Consider the following 21,565-nt stretch of genomic DNA (forward strand, 5'->3'; position numbering starts at 1 on the left):
TTCTTGCCACAAGGAATGATTATCTGAAACGGGGTAATTTAACTGCCTCCTTTATCATTCAGTATCTCTCAGAAAATAACTTGGAGATGACTTCTGATCAGAAACAACTGAATTAGCTGCACAAATAATAGCTATTAGAATAATTGGATGGTGACTTGCAACCTGACTCCCCTAAATATTTCCAAAGCACAAACTAGGATTGTCATGGGATGTTCCCCAAGGATGAAAGAAGCTTGATGCCACCTTGCTTGTTTGACACCAAGTCCAACCATCTAAGCACTTGCTTCTTCTGCTACCAATGCATTGGGATTCCAAAGTACTGTATAAAATCTGCAAAATGCATTGCAACAATGAATACAGACTCCTGCAAAAGGACTTTCCAAGCTAACATCCTTTAATAACTAGAAGAACAAGGGGATTATGTACCACTCTAACCTACGTCATCTCTAGACTTAGTAATATACTGCTGAATCTAAATCCGGGAATTTTATCCAACACTGTGGGAGCATCTTCATCAAAAGGACTACAAAGGGACTATTCAAAATGATGAATCAAAGTTGACTTCTCAAGAGAGACTGGGATAGCAAATAAATGCTGGCTTTGCTCAAAATTACTTTTAAAGTAAAGCTGTATGTGGAAGGTGTTTATAATGGTGGAAAGATTTGTGTTTCCCTACGTTTCCCTTTTAGTTTTTCATGGATTAACTATCTTTTGTGGAAATTTTCAATTTTTTTTCTGTTCTTTTTAATTATAGTATTAGCTTGGATTAGAACAGAACAACACAGAACAGGTGCTTTGGCCCACAGTGTTGTGCTGACCTATATAAACATCTACCATAATCCTTCTCTACCTCACACTCATGATCCATGTGTCTATCTTTTGAATGCCTCCACCCCCAACAATGCATTCCAGGCACCACCCTGTGTTTTAAAAAAAAAACCCAAAACTTGCATCTGATGTTTCCCTTAAACTTTCCTTAAACAGATGTAACCTTGTATTCTTCTTTCTTTGGCTTGGCTTCGCGGACGAAGATTTATGGAGGGGGTAAAAGTCCACGTCAGCTGCAGGCTCGTTTGTGGCTGACAAGTCCGATGCGGGACAGGCAGACACGGTTGCAGTGGCTGCAGGGGAAAATTGGTTGGTTGGGGTTGGGTGTTGGGTTTTTTCTCCTTTGCCTTTTGTCAGTGAGGTGGGCTCTGCACCCCGGCATAAAGGTACTGGCTATCCATCCTATCTATGCCTCTCATAATCTTCAATACCTCCATTAAGTTACTTCTTGTCCTTCGTCGCTCATGATGAGCCCTATTCGTGCCATGGAGTCAAGTGTGGTTGAGTTGCCTACAAATTTTGTAATTGACACTTTTGCAGTTGAGCAGTCTGGAATTAAAATTTAAAATTTCACTGCTGGCTTGGCTCCGCAATTTTGTAATTGTGTTTTCTTTTGTATCAATTTTTCAGCTTTGTGATGACTTGAGTAAATGGTTACTAATTGAGCCCAAGATACCTAACCCTGAACATTCTCAGCATGGAAAGCAAGTGACCTTTCTGATTGAAGGTACTTTGGAAAACGTCAGGACTGATTCTATCTCTGTTCCTTCTGAGAAGGTAAACAGTTAATTTTGTAAGGCCATGAAGGTCTGTAAATGCTAAAGAGTAAATTTTGCTTGATTAAAATTAGTATTTTGAAATTCGAGTGATGAATTTCTGGAATTTTTTACCCTGGAAGGTTGTGGAGACCAACTTATTGGAGGTACTGTGTATTTCGGCGTATGAGTCGAGACATGAAACCCTAAAAGATTTCTCAAAAGTGGGGGGTGGGGTGGGGGGGAGAGATAGGGTCGACGTGTAGGCCGTATATACTCTTGGGATCTTAAATTCACCAAAAGAAAACATTGACGGCAATTTGGCGTATAAGTTGATGCTGGAAGCACCTCCACACTGCTGGCATCGCTGCTCCCTGACACCTACCCCCCCCTGCTGGGCACCACCATAACTGCTCCTACCTGGGGCTCTGAAGTGGCTGCTGCCGCTCCTGCCTGGTGGTCTGAGGTTTCTGCTCTCTCTGGGAGCACGATGTTGCCACTCCAGCTCTGTGGGCCGTTGCCGGTGCTGACTGGTAGACCAAGGTTTTTTTTTAACTTAATTTACAGCTTTGTTATTTGCGATTGGGGTGCTTTAAAACATTTTTGGTTGTTCCTGGGAGGCCTTGACAGCCTGAAAAATGGGGTCAACACACACCAAATGTAACATAAAAACCGTTAAAATAAGGCTAAAAAAGGAGAGGCCGATATATATGGTATTTAAAGTGGAGGTAGGTACACGTGTGAAAGTTCTGGAAATTGAGGATGATGGGAAATGGTGCAAAAGAGCAGACGGGGCTTAGGATAGACCAGCCACAATCATATTGAATAACAGGGCAGGCTTGAGGAGCCATTTCTACTCCTATTTTCTTGTTTTTTGTGAAATGAAGTTACACATCTTGATTTTGCTGGGTTCTCTGAATTTGTATAAGTTGGCGGAAGAAGACATCATAGCTAGAATGATAGAGGAGTTACATGTGGACTTTATAATGTTGCTTGCTGGTTTATACCAAACATTTTTAGAGCTCTTGTCTAACTAAATAGTTTTTTTTTCTTCATTCCTACTAAAGTGAAAGAATGAAATCTAAATAGGCTATTTTCCAAGCACTTTGGCAGAAATATCTTCTATCTTTTCTGAGAATTTTTATTGTAGAAAAGATTAATCAAGTAACCCATTTCAATAATCTCATACAGCCCAACAATCATCATAAAACTCTGCAGTATGCTAATTTTGCTGCATCCCTGATTTTTATTCCTCTACTTGGAGAAGATAGAGTCATAAAGAGACGCAACACAAACCTATTCCCTTAAGCTCACCAAAACTGCACAGTACATTAATCACCCATTCACACTGATCCTAGATTTTCATGAAAACCCACTGCCTAAGATTTTACCGCTCACAGACACCTTAAGGGCAATTCACAGTGGCTAACCCCATGACTTTGGGATGTGGGTGGAAGCTGGGAGCACTTTGAAGACTCCCATGTGGTCATTGGGAGAACATGGAATCTTCCCATCGAGAGCATCTGGAATCAAGATTAGGCCCAGGAATCTGGTTCTCGCAGGCAGTGGCTCTACTATAATTGCACTACAATGCTGTCTTTCAGTATGTCTTCAGCTGGATGAACCCTATACTTTGAATTCCTTTTCAAAACCTCTGCTTCTCTTTATCCCTCTTTAGGACATGTCGTAGATTACTGCTTTGGCAAAGGTTGTCCCAAATCTGCCATTGAAAATCTCTTTCTGTATCTTGCTGCCAAATTTTATTTAATTTTAAAATATTCTCTTAAACAGAAAATAATGTTTTAATAATTTAAAGTTACATAAATGCAGGTTATTGTTGACTTGAAATGTTTTGCCTTTGTGATCTACAGAGATTTAGGGGAATTATTCTTAATATGTATTAGCATTTGATCTTCACTCCCTATTGGCCCAGCCCAAGTAAATTGGTCTCTCTTGAAAATGCAGCTTAATTTACCATGTTAGTGCCTAAACACAGTATGCCTAATTATCCCCATCCAGCCAGGGAGCAGAACTTGCACTAAAACATGATCATAGAGTGGGAAACAGAACTTGGACATGAGTGGATGGAAAAGGATTTCAGGCCAGAACTCTTCATCAATTCTGAGTTACTCCACCATGTTGTGTTTTGTTTCAAATTCGAGCATCTTTTATATGCCTCCTTGTAAGAGTGAAACTTTGATTTTAAATATTTTAATGCAGTATCAGTACATTGCTTATGCAGTAAAATCCCCGGAATTCAAACAACTGGCAACTTAAAGCAACGGGCAGAAAAATTGATGAAATAAATAAATAAACGGAAATAAAGAAGAATTAATAAACATTTAAATAAAAGCTTTAAATTGTAAAAGTAAATGTCCTCTGAAGTGTCACGTAAACCTTTGGTGAAGATGGGAGCAAATATTCAGTCAGTGGAGTGCCTTGGTCGTGCTTTGCTCATAGCAGCAATTTGAATAAAATTGTATTTGAATAAAATGGCGTGGCTCAGATTCAAGAGCTTTGCTCATATCAGGTGTTTGAATAAAGATGAATAAAATGGTGTCGTCCAAGATTAAGAGCTTTGCTCATAGGACCAGTTTGAATAAAATGATGTTGCCCAGAATGAAGGGCAGGTTGATGCTGCTTGCTGTTAGCTGTCTGCTTAGTAAGAGTCTTTATCTTTATTAGTATATTATTAAGTATATAAGTAAGGCTTTATCTGTAAACTTTGGGGGGGGGTGTAATTATCTATAATGTTATTTGTCTTTCGGGCAGTTCTGTGGAGATGCAGCAATGGTTAAATGTTTTCAAAGAATGTGACTGAAAATAAAGTAAAATTCTTTAAGGTTTATATGTTCATGCAAGTTCATGTTTGGTGTAAGTATAATATTTATGTCTTTTAAGCTATTTATTCTTAATGCAGATGTATTAGACATTGTAAGAGTGACTCTCAAGCAGCTGGAAAATGCACATATATGGCATTGACCAATCCCTGTAGGAGCAGAATACTTGGGAGTTTTACTGTACAAGAGGCCCAAAAAAACTGCAGTTGCTGCAATCTTGAACAATCAATAAGCTGGATGGACTTAGCAGATCAGACGCCATTCGTGGAGAGAAATGGATAGTACGCATTTTGGGTCAAGACTTTTTTTTCCAAGACTGACAGTGAATGTTTTGGTTTGAGACCCATTTTTGAGACTGGATATTGGTTTTGAAAAAGGGTCCTGACCAGAAACGACTGCCTGTTTCTCTCTGTGGATGTTCCTGATCCACTGAGGTGCTCCAACATCTCATGGTTTGCCCATTCCCAATACAACAGCATTAGCATATTTTTTCAAATTGTTCATAATATTGTTAGTGTTAATAACCATCTGTCCTGCTGTTTATTAATTTCAAAGTTCAATCTCTGCATGAATAAAACATTTATAGGTACCTGCTATTTCTCTCTATTGAGATTCCAAAGATCTCACACTGATTGTCGACTTGAAGTAGTCACATTATGTTTGACTGAGGGTGGTGATTGTTTAAAGCTATATCTCATCACAAGCTTCTTTTCTGTAGATTTTAAAATATTCTGACTTTTGCACACCATTGGCACATTTACTTGGGGATCCCTACAAGTTAATTGCTGAAACAAATGTGGAAGATTTTAGCAGGCTTGGAGTAGCCTTCATGGAGAACAGACTGGAAATGGATAAAAGAATTGTACCTCAAAAGATTGTTTGTGAGTGACTTTTGCTTTCACTGTGTGGTAGTTTCAATTTTTAAATTACATTTATTTGCAGTTCATTGAATAACCTATTCAAGTAGTTTCTTTCATGAATTTATTGCAAATAACTTTGCCAACCAAAGAAATTATTACTGTATATGCCAGTGTATAAGACAACTTTTCTATAAGTTGATCCCCAGAATTTCCACTTACAATGTAGGTTTTGAGCTATACTCGTTGTACATGACATCCCCAAGTCTGACACTTGCCACTAACTAATGGAGTAATACTGTCACATATTTTTAAAGCAAGTTGCCAGTAAATAAGGCACCATTGCCTCCTTTAACAGGGATAGCAGAGCGCTGAGACTTCGCTGTCAAGGTTCAAATTTTATAGTTGGTGTACAAGACGACCCCTTGTTTTGGGGTTACATTTAGAGAAGTATCAAATCTTGACTTGTATGCCTGTATGTACAGTATCGCCATCTAATGTTCAACTATTAAGTTGTGAGATTAATGTATATTAAATTCATTTTGATAATGTGTTGCAATTACACTTAACTTATGAACAAAAAACCATCTGGCATGACTTTTTGTGGATATCCCCTGGCTTCAGACACATAGCCTCCCTCTTGCTTCTGATATAGTTGAGACTTTGGAATCCCCTTAAATCTTGTTAACAAGTTATCTCAGATATCCTCATAAAAATCAAAGGACTCACTCAATACCAAATGCCAATTTCTGACATATGCTTCTCCCTTATTTCTGATCAAACCTTAAATTTCGTTTGTTAATTAACGTTCCCTAATCTTACCATCTTTGCTTCTTGCATGCTGTCTCTGAACTCATGCTAACTTGCCTTTAAATGCCTCATACATCTTGTCTTATAACCATATAACCGTTTACAGCACGGAAACAGGCCATGTTGGCCCTTCAAATCCGTACCGGTTCACTTGAACAACTCCACTAGCTCCTCCGCAAACTCCTGAGGAAGTAGAGGCTTTCTTCATGATGCCATTGGTGTGTTGGTTCCAGGAAAGATCTTCCGAGATAATGAACTACAGGAAAGATATCAATAAGATTGAAAGAGTGCAGAGAAGATTTACTTGGATCTTGCTGGGTCTTCAGGAATTGAGTTACAGGGAGATTAAACAGGCTAGGACTTTATTCCTTGGAGAGAAGAATGAGGGGAGATTTGATAGAGGTTTGCAAGATTATGGGAGTTATTCTACTGTTGAAATAAACCCTCCCCCAATTTAAAACTATATAGCTGAGATCAATGTTACCTTTTACCATTACCATTTTGAAAACCTCTGAAGGCAATTCCTTCTTAATCATAAGGGGATAACAGTTATATTTTGATTACCTTATTAAAAAATGATCTTATTTACTTAAATAAGATAATTATCCATGTAATTAATTATGTTAGTGAAAGTTATTTCTTTCTTTGAACTTTGGTTCATGTTTAGACAAATGTTCGAAGAGTGCACTTTCATTCCCAATATGCCAGAAATCGGTAATAAGTATTATATTTTAAAGAGGTATTATCTTCAGAGAGAGAGAGTGCGGTTTCTGTAAGGCTGGTGATAACCAGATTTACATAAATATTTTTAAAAATTACTGATATAAATTAATATTTAACAGTTGTAAAATGATCTAAGATTATTATTTAAGTTGAAGATTTTGATATTTCCCAGTAGGAAATGCAAATTTAGACGGTGAACCATTGCCAGGTTACATAGAAACCCTTGTGTGAACCATGAAGAGCAAATCAGGGACACAAGAGCTTGTTTGTAATACAGTATATTTAATAAAGAAACAAAGCATTTTTTGTAAAATGATCAAATTTCTACCATTGAATTCATTCTGAAATAGTTTTATTAATCTTTAGCCCCTTTTACACTGGCATCCCAGTAAATTCAGTGTCCTGGGATAAGAATGGGGGTTTGGCCTTTTATACTAGACCACCCCTAACACTTTCACACTTGCATGGGTTTATCTCCGGCATTTCTTCTGTCTTTAATAGGAAGTGCCTGTAATGCAATTGCCCATTTCACACTTGCCTGATCTCGACACTGGGGATGGTAGTAGGGGTCGAGGCCTGCAATCCCCAGCGTGAGATGACATCATCTGACGTCGGTGTTGAGCAGATTTTGCTTTCACACTTGCCACTTCAAAGGCCGATTGGCATTTGATACCTGGGATCACTGGCAAGTGTGCGAGGAGCTAGTGACAGTTCTGGAAAATGTTTAGTGGGATCTTGTACACGATATTCTGACTCATGTAACAATTTCAGGTATTTATGAATTTCTTTCAGCTTTACAGCTTAATGAATCAGTGAAAATTGAGTTGCTGAAATCAAATGTGGTTGAACGAGAGAGCAAAAAGCCAGATAATCCCCAGATCCAAGATATTGCAGCTGAAATGTCTTCCAAAGATATTTCTCACAAACCAATCAATGAATCAACTCTGGATTCTTATGATGATTGCCACACTACGGGTGATTCAAGGAGACCCCAACAAAGAGATGTAGATGAAAGTTTGGACTCTCACAATAGAAACTTTCTTGCATCCCAAGGAGGAATGGAAGATCATCACGGGCATCACTTTCACCTTGCCAATTGCACGGAATGTTTGGAGTTAGAAAACAGCACAATTGAATCAGTCAGATATGCCTCAGCAGAAAATCTTCTGGACCTCTCTGATGACTATTGCGAAAGCTCTGATAAAACATTAATTGAAGAAGACAACTTAATGGGAAATACAAAGCAAAATAACAAGAGTGGGAAGCCTCCCAATGTGTTGATATATGTTGGATCTAACTGCAGTCAGTACAGGGTGAAGCTTCAGCAAGTAAAGTCTGTTCTGACGGATTGCCTTGACAATGATAAGTATGCTATCTATCCTCTTTTTGAAGAACAGGTACTGAAGGAGCCTTGGGCTGATAATTCTTTGTTACTGGTTGTGGCCTGTGACAAGCCAGTGTCTGAACAAATTAATAGACAATTCATGAGTTACTTATCCAGAGGTGGGAAGATCTTGGGGCTCTGCACATCATTTTGTTTTGGTGAGATCCAAATAGCTCATAAAAACGAATTGAAGGAAAAGATTCACAAGTTATGCTTCACAAAATCTGATGGCACAGACATAATCCTGGATGCTTTTACCAGTGGCAAAGTGTTCTTAAGAGACATTAATACCACAAAGGATGCCACAGAAGACCTTGGGCTGTGGGGGAGTTTGACTGATCTTGAAAAAGAAGTGGTGATCGTACGTTTATCTTATGGTGAAAATGGAGGAGAAGCTGTTCTCTGCCAGGTACATTAATTTAAAAAAAAATACTGCTTTCTATTTTTGGAAATTAGATTAATGTCATTCATTGTTTTTCCACATATGTGCCTTGAAATGATCATCCAAACTTTTAAAGATAAAATAAATCTTTGTAAGTGCTTGATCCTCAAACTAAGGTCTTGAATTGGGGGAAGGCTGATTTCAGTAGCTTGAGAAAACCTGGCTAAAGTAGATTGGGAACAGATGACAATTGGGAGTCATAAAAGAGAATCAGTAAAAGTTCAGGACCAGGAACATCTGGTGAAAGTGAAACACAAAGATGGCAAGACCAGGGAATCTTGAATGACAAAAGATTTTGAAAGTTTGATCAGGGATAACAAAATAGAAGCATGATTGGTATACACAACTGGGATTGAGGGAATATTGATGTATACCGAGTGTTTAGGTGAGAACTTAACAAGTTAGTAGAAGGCCAGAAAGGGCCATGGAATTTCCTCAACAGGTAAGATTGAGGAGAATCTCAAGCATGGACCCCTTAAAGACCAATGGTGTAATATGTGTGAGGAGCTAGGTGAAGTAGATGAGGTTCTAAATAAAATAATTGTCATCTGTATTCACCAAGGGCCAAGGAGAATGACATGGAAGATGGTGAATTCTAGGAGGGGCAATGTGAATAATCTGGAGCAGGTCAAAAATTAAGGAGGAGGTGCTCTAATGTACACACAAGTGTCAAGATAAGATCCATCCCACATTTCTGTGGGGAGCAAAGGAGAAGACAACTGAAGCCTTCACAGAGATTTTATTTCTTTGTAGTTGAGGTCCTTGACTACAAAGACCTAGTTAATGTTCTTTTATTTAACAGGGGTGGCAGAGATAAGACAGGTAACTACAGGCCAGTGAGCCTTACATCAGTAATAGGGAAATTATTGGAGAAAATTCTAAGGGATAGGATTTATGTACATTTGCAAAGGAGGACGGATCAGGGATAGCTAGCATAGCTTACACAAAAATAATGGAGAAACTTAGAATGTCACACAGTCTTCTTTAATAGCAAAGATAGATACCTAACCAATGTTTTAGGCCTGAGCTCTTCATCAATGTACCTTCATCAAGGGCTCAGGCCCAAAATGTGGCTGATACCTTGATGAAGAACTAATGGGGATATGTTGCTTGAAATAGAGAATTGAGGGAGCTAAGGGAAGTGGTTATGAGAAAGAGAGCAGAATAGGAAGACAAGGATGGAAATGAAAGAGGAAGAGGATCAGGTTGGGAGGAAGTGACGTGAGCAAGATAAGTACATATGTGTGTGTATGCACATACCATATACCCCTTAGCTTTATTTAATCATCTTGGACCTTGTTGGCATTGGGCCAAGATTGCATCCTGTCAAAGCCATGTCATGGCTGGTGTGCAATGGCCATTTCATGTGAATTCACACACAAATATCATCCAATGCACAGACCTAGAATGGAAACAAATCATCCTTTTCTCTGTGAAAGTGTTGAGGAAGAAAAAAAATACTACAGATGAACTTGGAGCAGGTTACTAGTCTCTGTAATGTGTAATTTGAGGAAACAAGGATGGATGGAAATTATAAATGACATGGGAATTAGTTCACTCAAAAGGCAAATATCTTCCCTGAGCAAATCCAGAATGCACTGTACAATGGTAGTTAGAAATTTCTGAATTTTTAATTCACTGAATAACTTTAGTTTTGGTTGTAATGCATGTATAGGTTCATCTTGAAATCTCCCCTGAGTCATGCGAGGTTCACCTGCAAGAGGATTTCAGAACACTTGAACTGAGTAATGCACTACAATATGAAGTACTGACAGAAATCCTGAAACATTTTCAGTTTGGCTGTGGACTTTCTGAAATGCCAGCTTTGACACCAGTGTATCTGTTGACCAAGAGAGAGGTAAAGATTAATTTTAGTGGATACATAAAGTGGCCAATTTGCTCATTTTATTTTTACCACTTTTTATTCGCCAACTCCCAATGATTTCTGATGCTTTTTAACATAGTCTATTCAAACTACCATTTCATTTCCTTTTGCAAAGTAATTATGGCATAACATTTTATTTTAACCCCTTTCTGCAAGTGAGCTTTTTATTTTAATCTTATGTTTAAAGCTTGTAAGTATATTGACTTTTTGACAATGTCTCATTGACCAATGAAAACTGTGATATTATTTAATTTAATTCCTCCACATGTACATATGCTTGAAATTCATACTTGTTGAAGCTGAACAGATACTTATAAAGAAAAACTATTATAGTAAACTAACTAAATTAAATTAAAACATTCAATAAATCTATAAGATAGATGATAAATATTCTCTGTAATCCTAATGCAAAAAATGGACTTACAGTAGTGCAGTCCATGATTAATGTACCAAGGGGAGGTTCAAGAGCCTGATAGAAATTGGAAAAGAAACTGTTCTTGAACCTAGAAGTGCTGGTCTTCAGGTTTCTGTACCTTCCCAGGGAAGCAGGGAGAAGAGGTTGTGATTGGGTGATTGATGTTGGTTGCCTTCTTGAGGTAGTGCCTTGTGCGGATATATTCAGTGGATGGGAGGTCAGAGCCTGTGGTGGACTTGGCTAGATGTGCTGCCTTCTGAAGTCTTCTGGGCTCCTGAGCACTTGTCTTGTCAAGGCAGCTTGTGATTGCAACCAATTAGTATACTTTATTCAGAAGCCTTTGAAGTTTGATAAGGTACTGTATCTGACGATATGCCATATCTTTACAAACTTTTTTTATACAAAAAAAATGAGATCCTTAAAATGTACATTAAGCCTAAAAATAATCCCTCTATAGAGAAAGAAAAAAGAAACAGTGGACAGAGGGGGAGAAGAAAAATAAAAAGAGGAAAGAGCTAGCATCAACATTAAATACAATCAAAAAAGAAATAAAAATATTAAATTATTAATAAGTGATGAAAATTAAATATAAAATATTTAATAGATAGACTTTACTCGTGGTTCTCAATCTTATTCTTTCCACACACATATCACTTTAAGTAGTCCTTATGCCACAAGTGCTCTGTGATTAGTAAGGGATTGCTTAAGGTGGGATGTGAGTGGGAAGAGAGGGTTGAGAATTACTGCTCTGGACCCAATTGTTACTGAAATATTTTGCTTGTCAAAAATTGTCATTGGCCCATTTCCTTTGGAGTTAGGAAAATGTGCACATCAATTAGGGCCGAGTAAAACAGTGGTTTTCAACCTTTTTCTTTCCACCTACATCCCACCTTAAGCAATCCCTTACTAATCACAGAGCACTGATGGCATAGGGAATACTTAAAGTGGGATGTGAGTGGAAAGAAAAAGGTTGAGAACCACTGGATTAAATTATCTGGGCTTTAAATAATTCAAATAAGGCTGCCAAATATCTATGAACATTTTATATTAAATTCTAAGATTATAAGTAATTTTCTTCAGGAGTATACAATTTTGCATTTCCATATTTCAACGATTATTATGTAAGAGGGAATTGGATTTCCATGTTATCACTCCACATTTCCTGACTATTGCCAAAGCGATTTTAATAAATAAAGTTAACATTCATGACAGCCAAATTCCCCAAAAGGAACAATTGCGGATCAAGAGGGAAGTCCACCCGTATAATTTTCATTAATATTTCCCTCAAAATTATCCAAAATTATCTTAATTTCGTGCCTAACCAGGTAGAATGTATAGAAGTATCAATATCTATGCCACAACTAAAATGCATATTTAAGATTTCCAATTTACTATTATCTAACTTTTGAGGTGTGAGATATAGTTGATGCAAAAAATTGAAATGTATCATTCTATATCCTGAATTAATAAGAGCTGTCATACTATCAAAGCATAAATTTGATCAGTATTATTGATCAATTACAATGCCTAAATCCGATTCCCATCTCTCCCGAGACCTATGCAACCCAATTTTTGGCCTTTGGTCTTGGAGCTGGAAATACATAGTGGTAGTAAATTTAGTTTCATTCCCCTTTTGAATTAGAATCTCCATGTCTGTGCTCGTTGGAAGGGTCAATGATGGTTCCAACTTATCCCTTAAAAAAAGATCGTAATTGGAGATAGCAGAAGAATGTTCTATTAAATCAAATTATATTTATTTTTTTAGTTTCTCAAAAGACATGAATTGCATCTGTTGATTGTAATAATCCTCAATACACCTGATACAATTTTGGTACCAGGTGTTTAAAATTTTATTCCCTAGTCATGGGCATTATATTATTTTTAAATAAAGGCATCTTTGAGGATAAGCCCTCCTTTAGTTCCATGAACTGTTTGATCTTATCCCAGACATAAAATACGTGCCTCTATAAAGGATTATTTGTTTTTTTTTCCTGATTAATTTAGAGTGCCGTTTATGTACAAATTCTTCTGCCTTCTCCAACCATGTGTAAACCAGGAATGGCCATCTGATTAAAAAAGGAAGCAACAAATGCAGTGTGTGCATCTAAATAATATTTCTTAAAAATCAGGTAGTTTTAACCCTCCCAACTTGTAATCCCAGGTCAAATTTTCCATGGATATTCTAGATATTTTGCTTGACCATAAAAAAATAAATGAACATGTTCATTTAAATTTTTTTAAATATTAGTAGGTAATGGGATAGGTAACAATTGAAAAAATTTGATACCCAAATATTTTATTTCTGTTTTAATCCAATTAAAATGACTGAAATGTTGATACTGAGTATAGTCTGCGTTAGCTAAAGGTGAAATTTCACTTTAGTCCCAATTTATTTTATAACCAGAGACTAAACTATAATTATCTTTTATAAAGAATTTATGAGGGTACTGATTCAGGCTGAAGAGACCCAAATATTCCCAGATTCTTTCTCAACAGCAATTATAACATTGATTTTTGAAATGAATAAAGACCCACTTGAACCATTGTCTTATAGACCAATATCATTATTGAATGTAGGTTACAAAATGATTGCTAAGACATTAGCTAATATTTACCAAAATTGATCAAATAGATAATCATCAGACAATGTTTTTGGATTGTTAACCATGTTATATTTAGCTAAGATAAAGGTGGACCCGAGCATGGTGGTGGCTTTAGATGCTGAAAAAGCTTTTGATTGACTTGAATGGGATTTTCTATTCAAGACAATGGAGAAAATAGGATTAGATTGAACATTCATAAATTAGATAAGAGATCTGTATTATTGAGCTAAAGCCAAAATAATAACTAATAGACAGATTTCATCAACTTTTTTATTACATAGATCCATGAGACAAGGTTGCTCGTTGTCTCCAGCTCTGTTTTGTTTTAGCAATAGGGCCATTAGCTGAGCTTTCAGATTGGATCCAGACATAAAGGGGTTTAAAGTGGACCAAGAATAATATAAAATTAATTTATTTGCGGATAATATTCTAATATATTTGGCTGGTTCCTTGGTTAGACTCAAGACTGGATTGGATAATTATAGAATATTCTCTTCTCAGACTTCTTAGAAAGGAGAGGCAAAGGTGTGCATTTTTCACCATTGCCCCAATCTGCTAGCTCCAGGAAAGGTCTTTTGGTATATGGATTTGTAGGAACTTGAAGGTTCTGACTCTCTCCACATCCTTCCCATCGGTGCAGACAGATGCACTGATTTCTCAGCCTTTCCTTCCCAAAATCAACCATAAAGTCCTTGATCTTGCTTTAGTTTGAAGGAAGATTGTTGTTCTGGTACCACCCAACCAGATTCTTGATCTTCTAATCTGTATTCTGACTAATTTTTTCAATTTATTCGGCTAACAACAATAGTGTCGTCAGCGAAAATGTAGGTTTATTTAGAATTTGGCAGTCAAGTTATGGATGTACAAGAAGGAGAGAAGGGGATTAAGCATGCAGTCTTGGCATGTTTCCCTAGCTGATGGTCAGAGTGGTGGAGGTGAAGTTGCTGATCCGCACTGATTGGGGTCTGCCAAATTAGAGGATCCAATTGCAGACAGACAGGCAGAATCCCAGGTCCTTTTGCTTGGTCATGAGTTTTGCTGGTATGATGGTGTTGAATGCCGAGCTGTAGTCAATGAACAACAATCTGACAAAGATGTTCCTTGATTCTTTTTTTTGTAATTTTTTATTTATCACATTATGAACCATATCAACCAGTATATTTACAGATGCATCTCCTTAAATATTCACAGTGACATTTTATCTTTTTTTTTCCCCATCCCTCCCTTCCCTCTTCCCACCCCCCTCCAAAAAACTGTAAATATTGAGCATATAAAATACAATAAAACAATATCTTTATACAAAAGGAATACAAACAAAAAAGATGTATCATCTACTTATACACATTAAATCTGATTGTGTTTTCTTATTATTTTAGGTGGTGGTGGTCCGAGGCCTGTTCTTTCTGTTATGTTCCAGATATGGTTCCCAGGTTTTTTCAAACATTGTAACTTTGTCTTTTAAATTATATGTGATTTTTTTTTTCCAATGGGATACACTTAAACTTGGTTATATATTTTGTTAATGTTTATAGTCATATAGTCCAATGTGGCCATATCTTTATTTTCACTTCTTTTCTGCCTCTTCATCACCTCCATCCCCTTTTTTTCTATTACTGGTTTTTAAGTTTTCCTTTTTAATCTCAATATTATGACAATGCACTTAAGACATGAAATACCCCAACAATCCCACAAGCAATAATCCTTTAACCCCAAATGAACCTCCCCTCCTTGGATTGCCCCTTGTCCATTGACGGCAACCACAACTCCTCATTCCATTCGGTTTGCGAACTTACTCGCAAGCATCAACCGATTTCGCAGTGACCATTATTCTCCCCCCCAGCCCTCCCCCCAGCCCCCCCCCCAGAGAACTCTATTTTCCTATACATATAACAAAGCTCTCTCTTTTTTTCCCCTTCTTTGTCTTCTCTTATCCATCTTTAAATCTTTATATATACATTATCTTTGCTTTATATTTTTACATATTTTTGTATATTTTCTTGCCGGTCATCCTTCTTGTCACTCTTCCTCCTCTCTTCTCCTTTCCTGCAAATGTTCAGCAAGTTCTTGGGCTTTCTTTGGATCTGAGAACAGTCTATTCCATTCCCCAGGAATAAATACTTTGAGTACTGCTGGATATCTTAATATAAAGTTATATCCTTTCTTCCATAAGATTGTTTTCGCCGTGTTGAATTCCTTCTCTTCTTTAATAGTTCGAAACTTATGTCCGGGTGAAAAAATATTTTTTGTCCCTTATATTCCAACGGCTTATTGTCTTCTCTAACCTTCTTTCTTGCCTGCTTCAGTATGTCTTGTCGTATATTTTAGAAGTTTTACCAATATGGATCTCGGTTTTTGATGCGGTGGCGATTTCGGTACTAGTGCTCTTTGCGCCCTTTCGATTTCTATTTCTTCATGTGAATCTGTCCTTCCCAGCACCTTCGGGATCCACCCTTTTATAAATTCCTTCATATGTGACCCTTCTTTACTTCTTTCAGGCCCACTATTTTTATGTTGTTTCGTCTACTGTAGTTTTCCAATATGTCAATTTTTTGTGACAATAAATCTTGCCTCTTTAAAAAAAAATTTGCTCTCTTCCAACTTCCCTCTTAAATCATTTATCTCCATTTCTACAGCAGCTTCTCGTTCCTCCACATTTTCTACTCTTTTCCCTATTTCAGTCATGACCAACTCGAAGCTTTGCATTCTGTCTTCAGCTCCTTTCATTTTTCTTTTGATTGAACTAAATTCTAATGATGGCCATTCTTTTAATGACCTAATTTGTTCTTTGAAAAAGGCTTTATCTAAATTTTGTCCTTCTATTTTACCTTCTTCTTTCCTTTGAAATTCTTGGTCTTCTTCCTCCTCTGCTTCTGTGTCTGTATCTATGTCTGTGTCATCTTCTTCTCTTCTCTGTATCTGTGTATCTTCATCCTTCTCTGGTGAGCTGCTTCTGTATCCTTGCTGGGCCTCCAGCTGCTGTGTCTCCTGCTGCAGGTCGACCCATTGTTGGGCCTCCCCTGGGGACTCACCAACATCGGAGATCGGCCGCTCCTCTCCATGGTGGCTCTCTGCTTCGATGTGCTGGTAAGGCCTTCTTCTCCAGTGATTTTCCTTCTTCCCTTTTCTTTGTTATTCTTACTTTTTATCTTTTAGGTGCCATTTTCTGTCTCTTTTCTGTAACTTTATCTTTCTTTTCCTGTATTTTATGTTTATTGAGGTCTGTTTTTTCAGACTTTTTTTCTTTTCTCTGGAGAGGGCTGGTTCCACTCGACCAGCCACTACTCCATCATGTGACTTCCCTAGGCGTTCCTTGATTCTTTAAGCCATTCCCATAAATATTCATAGCTCCTGTGTAAGTAACCCATAATTTAAAATTAAAAAAATAAAATATTATTTAAAGAAAATGGATTTGCTAAATTAAGTGTTCGTAAAGTTTTTGCAGTCAGGTTACTTTTAAAATGTTCAGCTTTGATCAATCTTACACTCTTTGACCAAAAAGACCTATTCAGTGATACCAGAACAATACAAGGATATCAACAAATATTTCTGGTCCAAATGCATTTTAAATGTATTTAATTTTAGAAACGTCATCCATTCATATCCAGTGTACACTTTGGAGACAGTCACATAAAATTTACTTGTAGCAGAAGGATTAATGTTGAGCAAAATATTATAAAATTATATTGGAAATTTGATATCCCAGCCTGACGATGAAAATGCAAGGAAGAGTTCAGATTCCTTTTAATTTTCTGAGTTGCTGATTTTAAAAAAATCCATTGCACCTCTGTTGCAGTTTTTGCAGTGAGACTGATTGATATTTTGAATGCCACAAGGAGGCACTGCATAGCTAAAAATGTCATGTTAGTTACCTGAAAATGTGTGAATGTGGTAAAAGAATTCTCCCTGTGTTAGGGAGTGTGTGGAGTTGTTACTTTTCAAAATCTGACATCTCGTTGAACTTGCAAATCAATGTTTTTTTAATAAAAACTCATTTTTGTGTGTGTGTGTATATGTATTTTTTAATCTCCATATACACACACATTTGGTGTTGTATGAAGTTCTGGTTGCTCCAATGAAGGAAAGATAGAGAGGCTTTGGAAAGGGTACAGAAGAGGTTCATCATGCAGTGTCCTGGATTAGAGAATATTATTAATATTAGCTATTAGAAGAGTTTGAACAAACTTGGATTGTTTTCTCTGGAGCATTGGAGGCTGAGAGGAGATGACAAAAAATATTCAGAATCGTCAAAGTCATTTCCAGATGTTGAAATGTCAAATAGTAGAGGCCATATCTTTAATGTGAGAGGGGATGTTTTTTTTTACAGATAATAGTAGGTGTTTTGAATTTTCTGCCAAGGGGTGTGATGGAAGCAATTGCAATAGTGATGGTAAGAGGAGTTTGGACAGGGACCAGAACATGCAGTAATTAGAGGGATGTGATGGGATTAGTTTAATTTGGAACCATGGATGGCACCATTAATGTGGCTGAAGGGCCTGTTCCTGTGCTGCATTGCATTAGCTTACAGTAAATCCTGTTAAGAGAGAACAAAAATCAATGTAATGACCACAGCAGTTGCTATCTGTGAAGGTTATAGAGTTTGCGTTTAATTTAGACATAAGCAATGATGACTAGTTTGGATTAAAAATAGTTCCTTTGTGATTATATCCGAGGGAACGTTTGAACGAGTTCTTTCCATTTATTTGAAGTAATTGGAGCAACATGATTAGGGATAAACAGGGCCAACAATGAATCTTTTGACTGAGGTGGTTTTGAGTTCTATATATTGATTGATTTAATTCTGACTCAACATTTCATGTAGATGAAGACTTTTGACTGAAATTACTTTGAAATGCATCTATTTTTCCCTGTGCTTTGCTCACTGTATTCTTGCTTAGTGCCATATTATCGTTAGACACTGAATTCCGTTCCCAATTTGCAATTGATGATTAAATTTAAGTAAAATGGATGCACACAACAAAGGTTGTCCAAATCAATTTTTAAGTCCAGAAGACATGGGAACAGAAATAGGCTATTCAGCCCATTGAGTCTGCCTCACCATTTAATCATGAGGTGGTCCATTTCCCCACTGCCCGGTCTTTTTCCCCATAACCTTTGACACCCTGACTAATCAAGAAGGTATGTTAGTGTATGATAATTGTCTATGCTTCCTTTTTCAAACTAGATTACTGCCCCCCCCCGCCCCCCCCCATCCTGTTGGCAGATTTATACAGTTAATTTTAATATAGGATGGGAAATGATTTGCAAAATAAAGAGAGCAAGTTGGGATACATTATGTCAATGTGTTGAAAGTTCCCAAATGCAGTATTAATGATTATCATCTGTGCTTTGACATTTGCCCTAGCGACAACAGAACTGTAATGTTTCTTTGTCTGTAGTCCTTTCTTTCCTTTCCCTGCTTCTTCAAGCTACTTTATCCATGTTTCCAGAACTGAAGAATGGGCAGTTTCCTGAGACATCAGTTCTTTACCAACTCCTTGGTGTTGCTTTAAGCCTCTTGAGTATTTCCAATCCCTTTTGGAAAACTGCATGGTGATAAAGTTATCATATTTTCTTTTAGTTCTTGTTAGTTTACAAGTAATTTTTACTTTTAAATTGCATGTTATCATCTAACCCAACCAGCCTGATATGTGAAAATAAGATTAGTAATCTAGTTGGTTTCATTTACTAACAGGTGCATTAATTTATATACCTGTGCACATAAGGATCCTGTTTTGGGTGGCAGATTCTCATATACTAATACATACAAGGAATCCAAAATTACTGCCTTCAAAGTTATGATCTGACATATAACTTGGAAAATTTCTTTGACAGATAATCTGGTTGCTGGTGTTGTTGCTATTTTATAAAAAATTATTTTGGTAAGAAACTTCAGATGATTTCAGTTATTAAGTATGTTTATTAAAGATAAGTTTTAGTCGATAAGATTTTCGAAAATCCAAGTTGATGACCATGAGTCAGAAAGCAGGATGGAGATCAAGAATCTGGTTGTGTGGTGCCAGGACAACAATCTTACTTTCAATTTCAATAAGATTCCACCTGCATTGAATTCGCCCATAGTTATTGAATGAAAATCTACCGGGACCAATGCCTGAAGAGGGCGCACAAAATCAGTGAACCGGTGCGGACTCGAAAGGCCAACATGGCCTGTTTCCGCTCCGTACATGATTATATGATTATACATGGTTAAGTACTGTAGAATCCCCATTATCTGGCACCTACAGAGATTGTGGGTGTTGTATATGCAAATTTTTCGGTTGACGGAGACTGTTTCCCGTGCCCAATTAATAGACCTGCATTACGAATACACAGAATAGAAGACAAAGGACAGTGCAAAATGTAAAGTAATTTGAAAAAAAATCATTACTGAAGTCTTTAATTGTAAAGTTCACTTTAATTAGGTAATTCCCGTAATTTACAGAATTTAAACTTGAACCCCAGTCACTGGTGCTATAACAGCGTCGTGCTAACTGGTACATTAACTGTACCACTGTCATGACCCCCTCCCCCAAATTTACAGATAAATCCATACTAATATATCTAATTAAAGAAAAAAGACATCCTAGGCAGGGATAGGGAGACACTTTGGGAGAGTCGCCCCAGTGGTGAGCGGCATTGGCTGTCTCTTCATCCTGGGTGCCACTATTTCATTCCAATGCAACTTTACTGAAACTTTACCACCTCCTTTGTGCTGACAACCTGCCTGACATCCACGCAAGTGTTCCAGTAAGGCCCTCGGCACACCTTTCTTGTGCTGACAACGTGAATCACCTCCACACAAGTGGCGACAGTGAAAAGAGTGATTTTTTTTTACACTGCGTTTCTTTGAAATGCATTGTAGGACATTGCTAATTCAGCGAGGCAAACCTACATGTGCCCAATGAAGTCTCAGCAGTCCCCTGCGTGGTCCATCTGTTTAGTCTCATTTATTTGAAATTATTTATTTTTCTTGCCGGTTGTTTAAGTTTCCTGTTGATTGAATTCTGGATAGTGGGGATTCTAATGTATTCGTGGTACTTGAAACAACCAGAGGCGTGGCTGGTCCAGTTACTTAATTTAGTTGGAGATGATTTTTTTTGATGGTATAGATGCCTTTACCCTTGGGTTAAAAGAAACATGACTTCTAGAAGAAACATACCCTTCTAAAGGATCACTTTTACCTGTGTCTTTGACCTACATGATGTTGATCTTTGAGAATTTGTTGCAGAGAATAAATGGTTCAAGGGAATTCCAAGAAAATTCTGTTTTTGCTTGCATTTTGTATTATAGGGAGCAGATGTTTTCTGACACTAGATACGGGGCCTTTGTTTAATTCATTACAACTTCTGAGACATTATCAGATATCAGTCGCCACCTCGTTTGATTTTGGTGCTTCTGCAATTGGATGCTACATCTACATCAATTATTCAGTACTAATTGAGTGCCTGCTGACCACATAAGCACAAAGTGACGACAGGGCAGGGAGGGACATTGAAGCCTAAGAGTGGATTGTGTTGTCATTTTATTTGATCTAATCATCTATTTCTTCACAAGCTGCTGGCATTTTCCTCTATAATTAGTGACACCTTTTTTTTAAGGCATCTAGTTAGACATTATTTTTAATCAACATCGAAAAAATCAAGAATGCCAATTAATCCATTAATATTTTAGGGCGTTGCTTGGAAATGGAAGAGTACATTAAAATAGAAGGAAAAATGTTTAAAAAAAAGTTTTAAGCAATCATATTTTACAATTTCACATAATTCATAAAATGATTAACTATTAGTTTAGACCTCTTGAAGTTTAGGCTGTGATATTTTGTAGAAAATGTGATGGCAAACTCACAATGCAGTGATTTTGAAGACTAGGTGATCTATTTTTATTATATTCTGGACAGAACAAGGGAGTAACTTATTTTCTGGATTTTTGAAAAATACTGTTGGAATTTGGGTGGTGCAGTTAGTGTAGCGGTTAGCATGAGGTTATTACAGTGCCAACGACTGGGTTTGAATCTGGTGCTGTCTGT

At 37.1% G+C, this 21,565-nt stretch overlaps 1 protein-coding gene across 6 annotated transcripts in view; it reads left to right on the forward strand.

The window, feature by feature from the left end:
• hlcs (holocarboxylase synthetase (biotin-(proprionyl-CoA-carboxylase (ATP-hydrolysing)) ligase)) overlaps positions 1–21,565 on the forward strand; it is a 128,786-nt gene that overhangs the window by 13,507 nt on the left and 93,714 nt on the right. For 3 of the 6 annotated variants that reach the window (XM_069888946.1, XM_069888951.1, XM_069888948.1), the window contains exons 2-6: positions 1,459–1,605; positions 5,142–5,304; positions 7,606–8,606; positions 10,315–10,497; positions 14,919–14,987. In XM_069888946.1, coding sequence (XP_069745047.1) covers positions 1,459–1,605; positions 5,142–5,304; positions 7,606–8,606; positions 10,315–10,497; positions 14,919–14,987 — 1,563 coding nt within the window. The remainder of the gene's footprint in view (positions 1–1,458; positions 1,606–5,141; positions 5,305–7,605; positions 8,607–10,314; positions 10,498–14,918; positions 14,988–21,565) is intronic. The other 3 variants (XM_069888949.1, XM_069888950.1, XM_069888947.1) reach the window with 2 other exon arrangements.

This window comes from Narcine bancroftii, chromosome 7 (genome assembly GCF_036971445.1).
Source record: "Narcine bancroftii isolate sNarBan1 chromosome 7, sNarBan1.hap1, whole genome shotgun sequence".
NCBI classification, from domain to species: domain Eukaryota; kingdom Metazoa; phylum Chordata; class Chondrichthyes; order Torpediniformes; family Narcinidae; genus Narcine; species Narcine bancroftii.